Source organism: Lipotes vexillifer, unplaced genomic scaffold (genome assembly GCF_000442215.2).
Source record: "Lipotes vexillifer unplaced genomic scaffold, Lipotes_vexillifer_v1.1 scaffold743, whole genome shotgun sequence".
Lineage (NCBI taxonomy): Eukaryota > Metazoa > Chordata > Mammalia > Artiodactyla > Lipotidae > Lipotes > Lipotes vexillifer.
Genome location: NW_006779070.1, coordinates 142,794 through 151,835, shown reverse-complemented (window position 1 = coordinate 151,835; position 9,042 = coordinate 142,794). Strand labels below are relative to the sequence as shown.

The 9,042-nt window shown below is 39.3% G+C and overlaps 2 protein-coding genes across 3 annotated transcripts in view; one reads left to right on the top strand and one right to left on the bottom strand.

Annotated features, from left to right (window-relative positions):
* CUNH11orf71 (chromosome unknown C11orf71 homolog) overlaps nt 1-64 on the bottom strand; it is a 449-nt gene extending 385 nt beyond the window's left edge. The window contains exon 1 of the mRNA XM_007452204.1: nt 3-64. Within this exon, the coding sequence (XP_007452266.1) occupies nt 3-64 (62 nt within the window). The remainder of the gene's footprint in view (nt 1-2) is intronic.
* A 241-nt stretch (nt 65-305) lies between these two features.
* Nucleotides 306-7,777, top strand: RBM7 (RNA binding motif protein 7). 2 transcript variants are annotated; one of them, XM_007452202.1, is made up of 5 exons: nt 306-494; nt 1,393-1,555; nt 2,193-2,280; nt 5,053-5,143; nt 7,415-7,777. In XM_007452202.1, the coding sequence occupies exons 1-5, from the start codon at nt 399-401 to the stop codon at nt 7,775-7,777; spliced, it is 801 nt and encodes a 266-aa protein (XP_007452264.1). In that variant the 5' UTR covers nt 306-398. The 2 variants fall into 2 exon arrangements, with proteins under 2 accessions (XP_007452264.1, XP_007452265.1); XM_007452203.1 differs by having other exon boundaries at nt 399-494; nt 5,062-5,143.
* The last annotated feature ends 1,265 nt before the right edge of the window (nt 7,778-9,042 follow it).

Genomic DNA, 9,042 nt, shown 5'->3' with positions numbered 1-9,042 from the left:
AAGAGCGGTAGGCCACCAGGCCTCTTCGATCGCCGGCAGACAGGGACACACAGTTCAGGGCCATCTTCAAACACTGCCCGCAGTATCTGTGTTACGTCCCACGGTCAAGGCAGACTGTTCGCGGCTCCACTGATCAGTCCAGCCGGTCTCGAACACTGAGACCGACCTCATCGGAAGCCATCACCTGAGCATCTGCGGATCAAGGAGCCACCTTAACCCAGCGCTCTCCTCCCGAGCATGCGCAGTCCGTCAGCGCACGTCTACGCCGCTGAGAGCCGACGCGGTTGACGTTTACGTCTGTGACGCCTGGGAACGCGAGGACGTGGGGTTTCAGAGAGTGCGCAGTGGGTGCGTCGGCGGCGACCCTTCGGCGTTTTTCGGGAGGGGGCGATGCTGAGATGGGGGCGGCGGCAGCGGAAGCGGATCGTACTCTCTTTGTGGGCAACCTTGAAACGAAAGTGACAGAGGAGCTCCTTTTCGAGCTTTTCCACCAGGTAAGCGGCTGGGATCAGCCTTTCCCTTTCGTTTTCCGGCCCGCGTAGGGCCCGGCCCAATGGCCATCCCCGCTTTCCTGGCTCAAGCGGCACGGTTCGTCCCGGCACCGGACAGGTGCGCGGGCTGGAGGTGGGGGTCGCGCTTAGAAAGGCAGGCGCTCGCTACGTGGCGCTTTATTAGAAGGATTCTGGTTAGTTCAGGCCGAAGTAACGACTAAAGGTGGTGGAGGGTCCTCTATCGGGCATTCACGTGGTAAAGAGTCTGTGCTCTTAAGCGACCTCGTACGCGTGGGTCCTTAGTTGAGCTGTGCTTTTCCTCTTCCTGCTTTTCTCATCTTCCGCTTGTAAATTTTATTTCAATTTCTTTCTTAGTATCCGTTTTCCACTAGTTTCTTACGAAGTTGCAGCAAAGACAGACTCATAAATACTCTGTAGGAGAGCGGCACTGTAGTGTTTATGTATTAAAATCTGTATCAAGATGCGTTAAACCTGTTCCCTCCAGTTCTGTCTTTCACCAACTGGTAATGTTTGATTAGTCGATACAAAAGTGAATTTTTAGTCCAAGAAAACTACTTTCTCTTACTCTTGATAAAGGTTAATTTCCACGCAGTGGGATAATGATGGATGTTGGTCGCCTTGTTAAAGTCATAAAGTGCTGTGAAATGTAAATTCAGTCGGTGATTGGGTTTCCGGTTCCTTATGGGCTCCCTCCCTCCAAGTAAGTTAATCTAATTTTCGGTCATATCTATAGGATCTCTAACCGAGATGGAAATCCGAGTGTATCCATTTTTAAAATTAGAGTCCCTGGTTACATTTTTGAATTTTTTAAACTTTGTAAAATTTGAGTATTTTCCTGAAACTGCCTTACTGAAATTCTGAAAACTTTTTTTGTCTGTAGGCTGGGCCAGTAATAAAAGTGAAAATTCCAAAAGATAAGGATGGTAAACCAAAGCAGTTTGCGTTTGTGAACTTCAAACATGAAGTATCTGTCCCTTATGCCATGAATCTGCTTAACGGAATCAAACTTTTTGGACGGCCCATCAAGATTCAGTTTAGATCAGGTAACTGTTCACTGATGATGTTTAGGAGAGAGGTGGTTTGCCGCTTTGTTTTTAATTTTGTTATTTAAAGAACTATTTTTGGATGAATGCTTTAAGCTTTATGAATAGTAAACTTTATATATCCCTGAAAATGGGTAACATTGACAGTATGGATTTTGAAAGCTGTAATTTTAAAATGAGAGTTAAAATTTCAGTTTGGGTTTGTGAAAAGAACATAGACCTTATTATTAAAATGACTGAGTTTGGGTTCACACTCTAAAAGCACAAGGATTATTTCCTGGAAATACTTTTCCTGACTGCTTTGTCATTTACTTTTACAAATTTTGATGTGTGATCATGTAAGGATGAAACTTTCCTTGTAGTCATTCTTACAATTTAGTGTGGGGATCAGAATATTATGGCCAGATTGGGTATTTATACATTGGAAAGTACCTTATTTGGAACCCTTTGTTTTGGGTATATTTGGTATTAAACACTTAACAATTTTCACTCTGATGAACTATAAAGCAATTTACTGAAATTTGAGGTTTTCACTTTTAGCCTATGTCTACCTTTTTCTGAGTGATTGGGCTGAGGGATACAAAATTTCAAATTAAGTGTTTTATCAATAAGAATTTCTCAAATTGTTTCATTTTAGGAAGTAGCCATGCCTCACAGGAGGTCAGTTTGTCATATCCCCAGCATCATGTTGGAAGTTCAAGCCCTACGTCCACATCTCCTAGCAGGTAATATTTCTCACCTATTTTTAAAATCATTTATCAGGAATTTTTTTAGGCAGTGACTTCAAAATGCATAATGAGTGATTGGTTTCTTTCTTTATGCTCCTACCTCTTTATTCTTCTGCTATATTTGCTATGTTGGATTATAGTTATATATGTATCTATTTTAAGGGGGCTATAGGCCCATTATATATACTTCCCTTAAAATAGATACGTACATAACTATATTTATGTTCATTTGTAAAGACATACCCACACCCACATACATGTATATAACTGAGACGAAACTTGTAAAAACATTACTTAGCCTTACTACTTGTAGTATCCTCTATTTTCTATTTTATTTTATTTTTCAAAAAATCACATTAGTTTTATGACCACTAAATGGTTGTTGCTTGCAGTTTAAAAATACCTGTTAGTAAACAGACTACTGGACTAAGAGTTCCTAGAATTGGATTCTGGATCGGTCTCTACCAATTGTGTAATCTTGAGCTAGTCTATGTCCCTGTCTTTCCATTTGTAAGGAAAAGAAGTTGATTTGAATGATCTCTAAAATACCTCTTAGCTACTGAGGATTAGAAGAGGTACCATATTTATATTTACTAATAATTTTCTTTGGGGAGGCTGATATTTTACCAGGGATGGTTTCTTCCCGGTGTGTCCATAGAGCTATTTATCAATTTATGGCTTTACTCAAGAAAGAGTTAACAAATACCTGTCACCTGTCAGGTTCTTCACCAAGTCCTTTGCACCTATGATCTCATTTATTCCTCACAGTAGATTTATGAGGCAAGGATTATTATTATCTCTACCTTATGTATGAAGAAAATGAAGGTTGGGGGTTAACTTGCTCAAGCGTGAACTGCTCATAAGCAGTGGGCTTGTTTTCAAACCCAGGCAGTTTGATTGAGCACACCCACCATGATATGAGTAGAAAGTTTTAACAAGGAGAGGTAAGTGAATGAGGACTTGAAAGAGGGCAGTGTACCTGGATCATAATGAATAAAAAATGGAGAGTAGTAGACGATACTGTTGAAGTAGATAGAGGCGGATGATACAGGGTCTTTCTTATAGGCCATAAGTAGGATTTTGGAATTTCACCCTAAGAACAGTAGGAAGATATTGAAACGTTTTCAGTAGGGTAGTAAGAGGAACAGGTTTGTATTTTAATGAGTTAGTTGGTTGTACTGGGAGAGAATGGATTGAAGGGGACAAGGGTGACTAGGAAGCTGTTGGTAGCAAGGTATTGGTGTTAGTAGCAAGGAAGCTATGGCAGTGAGGTTGCTGCTTTGGATTAAGGTGGTGCCAAGAGCTGGAGAGAAGTGGGTGGATATGAAAGAGTTTGGAAGGTGCAATTGTTAAGAGAGAGTAATGTGAAAAGGGTACCCTCCTAGAGTCTCTTCTTGCCAGCTGAAGTTAATTGTGTTTAAATGCTTTTCAGTGTAGTTGGAATTCAAAGCATCTCTAACCACTTTTATGGACTCTTGAAAGGTATCTTAGGTGGAGGGAAAAAAAAAGAGTTTTTAACCCTTCTTAGAAATTCTTGGGGAAAGAAATATGCAAGTAAATACTGTAGTTTTAATCAAACACTAGATTGTACCTGATTTTTATACTCTCTGTAAGTAAAATTATACTTTTTACCCCCTTAGCATACAGGTACGTAATCCGATTTAAGAAAACCCAAAATATGGCACTTCCCTGGCGGTCCAGTGCTTAAGACTCCTCACTTCTACTGCAGGGGGCACGGGTTTATTTATATATATATATTTTTATATATGTATATATAAAGAATAAAAGTTCTTTTTAAAAAAAGTAGCTTTCTTTACAGCATACAAATAAAATCAGTTCTGCTTAAAAAAAAGAAGAAAACCAAAAATAAAAAGATCTAAACTGTAAGATAAATCTTGATGATTTGATTCTTGGTGATGTAATTCCAAATCTTGGTGATTTGATTCCAAAGGCATATTTTAAAATAAAATTAAAACCTTTCTGAGTTTTCCTGTAGAGCAAGTTACCTCTATAGGAAGTGAGAAATAAGGTTTAAGTCCTTAAGATTAATATTCTTTTTATGTTACAGAACTCCTTACTCCCCCAAACCTATTACTCTTTCTTCTTATCTCAGTAAAGGTCTACCTAATTGCTCAAGCCAAAAAATCTAGATTTTTATCTTTTAGTTCTTCTGGTTCCCTCACCTGTTAGGTCTAATTGATCAAATCCTTTTCATTTTAGTTCTCAGTCTAGGCCTTTGCATTACTGGCCCACGTACTGACAATTTTTTTTCTATAAATGGACAAAATTTTTTTTCTATAAAGAACTAGTTTCTTCTGCCATTGTAGCACCACACAGATAATATGAAAACAAAAGAGCCTGACTAAGTTCTAGTAAAACTTTGTTTACACAAACGGAGTTTGGCACACAGGCTATAGTTTGCTTACCCCTGCACTAGTCCTTCCCTCAGCTGGAGTGTGTTGCCTCCAGGTAATCTTGTTCAGCTCTTAACTTCAAATGTCTCCTTTTTAGAAAGGCCAGTCCTGACCAGTCAAGCTAAAATAGAACCGCCTATCTCTCTCACCTCAACTTGCTCTTTAGTCATTATTACTGTGTCTTTATAACCATGTGAAATTGTCTTGTCTGAATCCTTACCCCAGCCCCATGAGAACAGATACCTTGTTGGTCTTGTTCATTCCTGTCTTTGAAGACTGTGTTTTGCTCAGGATTGGTATGTAGTAAACATTTACTGAATGAATGATTATATCTTGGTTTTCTTACTTTTCACAGGTACGAAAGGACAGTGGATAACATGACTCCATCAACACCAATAATTCAAAGATCTTTTTCTTCTTCAGAAAATTTTCAGAGACAAGCAGTGGTAAGCTGATTGTTCAACTCGAGTTGCTAAAAAACTCGTACTTAGTTAAAACATTCATTCTTGATGTGGACCTTTTTTTTTTTGCGGTACGCGGGCCTCTCACTGTTGTGGCCTCTCCCGTTGCGGAGCACAGGCTCAGGACGCGCAGGCTCAGCGGCCATGGCTCACAGGCCCAGCCGCTCCACGGCATGTGGGATCTTCCTGGACCGGGGCACGAACCCGTGTCCCCTGCATTGGCAGGCGGACTCTCAACCACTGCACCACCAGGGAAGCCCCTAAAACATTCATTCTTAATTCTTAAGTTCATTTCTTAAATTTTAGTTAGACTAGCATGATCTTTGTAGATCACTCATTTTAGTTTTCACTGGGCTGAAATATATATTTAAAAGATTGAAGATAAAAAGAAGAACTACTTGTCACATTTGTATTTTTCTTTAACCATTGTTGGTGTGATGTGTGTGTGTGTTGCAAATATTGGATACTCATTCTCTGATGTTCTTGCAACCTGTGCCGAGTAACTTCTTATCATGTACTGTCTTTAATACTTAATACATTAATATACTACAGTCTTCTAGACCACCTCCCTTGTGAACATGCCATTTTTTTCTGTAATAATATCACCAATGATAAAATCTTAAGTATCTTTTGCTGTTGCATCTTTGTCTTTGATCAGTCTCAGTTCCTTCATTTTTTTCTTTTTCTTACGTTTGTTTCTTTCTTTTTATTTTCTTTGCCCAAATCACAATCTTGAATTGTGGTCCCTAGGCTTTTGTTTTGCACAGGTCTGCAGAATAAAAATATAAGTGAAATAAAATAAAATTGAGAGACCAATATAAAGAGATATCAACTTTTATAAACATATTATATATTTTTCTTATTTTGCTGTAGACCATTAAAAAAAAATCATCATTAGCTAATGTCTGTTCACAGGCAGAATTTGGGAACCACTCGTCTAGTCACTTAGTACTTGTATCTATTTTCTTCTCACTAGTCCATCTCACACACCATTTCAAAATTACTATTATAACTCTGTTTTGCTTATCTTCCTGGTGATTTTTGTAATATAAATTTCGTATTTTATTTATTTATTTTTGGCTGCATTGGGTCTTTGTTGCTGCATACAGGCTTTCTCTAGTTGCGGCTAGTGGGCTTCTCATTGCAGTGGCTTCTCCTGTTGCGGAGCACAGGCTCTAGAGTGAAGGCTCAGTAGTTATGGTGGTGCAGGGGCTCAGTTGCTCTGCAGCATGTGGGATCTTCCCGGACCAGGGCTTGAACCCGTGTCCCCTGCATTGGAAGGTGGATTCTTAACCACTGCACCACCAGGGAAGCCCTAGCCTTGTGTTTTTGCTCCCATTATCTGATTCCAATAAATCTTTCTAGCTTTACCGTCCATTAGTCATGGCTTGTGAGATCTATAACCTGTCTTAGCCAGAATTACTTGCTATTCTATGAACCTATTCTGTGTTTCCCTGTTATTTTTGTTTGTGCAGTCTTCTTTCCTTGACATACCTCCCCCCTTAAAATAGTTTCCTTAAAAAACTCCATCCAGGGCTTCCCTGGTGGCGCAGTGGTTGAGAGTCTGCCTGCCGATGCAGGGGACACGGGTTCGTGACCCGGTCTGGGAAGATCCCACATGCCGCGGAGCGGCTGGGCCCATGAGCCATGGCCGCTGAGCCTGCACGTCCGGAGCCTGTGCTCCGCAACGGGAGAGGCCACAACAGTGAGAGGCCCGTGTACCGCAAAAAAGAAAAAAAAAAAAAAAAAAAAAAAACATCCAGGGAATTCCCTGGTGGTCCAGTAGTTAGGACTACACGCTTTCACTGCCAAGGGTGTGAGTTTGATCCCTGATTGGGGAACTAAGATCCTGCAAGCCATGCGGCATGGCCAAAAAAAAAAAATTACATCCATACTTTTAATACTCAGATCATATGTCGCCTTCATTAAATCCTTCCTAAAGATACTGAGATTTTGCTTTTAATGTGTTCATCGTACAGTGATTTACATTATAGTTGTTTTGTATTACTTCTTCCCTTCTAAATTATATTCTGGAGGACAAAGAGTAGTAGTTACGTACAGATATCTTGTAGGTATACATTGGAATGAATGAAGCTATTGTACTACTTTAGTTGTGTTTACCTTAAGATTCAGCTAGGCAAGAATGATTTTGCTTTTCCATTATTGTGTTCATTTGACCATGGCTTGATATCTGTTGCCTGTGCTATCTAGAAATATTTGTGGTTAACACATTTCCTTCTTTTTCTCTTCGCTCAGATGAACAGTGTTTTGAGACAGATGTCATATGGAGGGAAATTTGGTTCTCCACATCTGGATCAATCAGGATTCTCCCCATCAGTTCAGTCACATAATCACACTTTTAACCAGTCTTCAACCTCCCAGTGGCGCCAAGATACACCATTATCACAGCGAAAAGTCAGACAGAATTCTCATCCCTACATAGTGGATAGACATTATAGCCGTGAACAGCGTTACACTGATCATGGGCCCGACCATCATTACAGAGGAAGCAGAGATGATTTCTTCTATGAAGAGAGAAATCCCGATGGCTGGAGCCATGACTATGATAACAGAAGGGACAGTGGTAGAGATGGAAAATGGCGCTCATCTCGACACTAACAAGTGATCAAAGGATGTTTTCATAGTGTCATTCTAGGCCCTTTTTGTTAAGTTGTTTCTGGGAATGTTTTCTTTAAAAAAGTCTATAGAGCAGCTTTATAAGTTGCCACATTTCTTTATAAAATTTTTAAAACCTAATTGCAGTCCAATACAGAAATGAGAATTGTGGTTCTAGTTTTATTACATTAATAACCTTTCACCTCAGGGTTTTAAGAAGAGGAAAGGGTTTTATGCTAAAGAAAGTGCACAATTCCTAATCATTTTAGACAATTGAGGAAGGGATGTATTATATGGATTAGTTGTATTATGAAGCAAATATTTTAATTATCTGTTATCTTTTTGTATTGCAAGAAATTTCTTGTTAGGGAGTCAGATTTTTGGTGTATATAATGGAAAACATTCAAGTTGATAGTCTGAAATGACTCAGTATTTTGTTACTAAATGAGAAAATGTAAATTCAGTGATTCATTTTACTAATATTTGAGAAAACCTTTTGGTCAAGTTTGGGGACAAATCATATTATTTAACTTAGAGAACTTAAGTGTAAGTTCTGTGACATGATCTTGAGTTTTACTGTAAGTGAGCATACAAGTATACATCTACACATGCTATTGCATTGTAAAATTTTAGAATTTGCTCATTAAATCATGTTCAATGGGCTTCCCTGGTGGTGCAGTGGTTGAGAGTCCGCCTGCCGATGCAGGGGACACGGGTTCGTGCCCCGGTCCAAGAAGATCCCACATGCCGCGGAGCCGCTGGGCCCGTGAGCCATGGCCGCTGAGCCTGCGCGTCCAGAGCCTGTGCTCCGCAACGGGAGAGGCCGCAACAGTGAGAGGCCCGCGTAACGCACAAAAAAATCATGTTCGATGTATGACTGAAGTCACTCAGGAAGTTAAATATCTCTAAATGTATTTTTTTTACAGTAAAAATACAGTGTTAATGTAAATCTTTTTTCTGGAAGAACAAAAATGTAAATGCATAGTCAGATAAAATAGTAAAATGTTTTACTGAAAGTATTCTTTTTTGGGAAAAAAGGTTCACGAAACCTTTAAGTGCTGCCTCTATCACTCAAATTTCTAAACTTTTAACATTTTCAAAGTGCAAGGACACATTTTATTATGGAGATTGTACAGGGTTCTTTTGTTTTTGTTTGAACATTTGAAAGAATTTAGTCTAAAACACTTTGATTTAAAATTTTTAAAATCTTGTTTAACAAAACTTTTATGTATCAATGTGCCGTTTCCCTTTCATTGTAGAACTTGTTT

Coding starts and splice junctions, on each gene's coding strand:
- RBM7 (XM_007452202.1), top strand. CDS start 399: ATGGGGGCGGCGGCAGCGGAAGCGGATCGTACTCTCTTTGTGGGCAAC. Junction 495..1,392: donor TTTTCGAGCTTTTCCACCAG/GTAAGCGGCTGG, acceptor TTTTGTCTGTAG/GCTGGGCCAGTAATAAAAGT. Junction 1,556..2,192: donor CAAGATTCAGTTTAGATCAG/GTAACTGTTCAC, acceptor GTTTCATTTTAG/GAAGTAGCCATGCCTCACAG.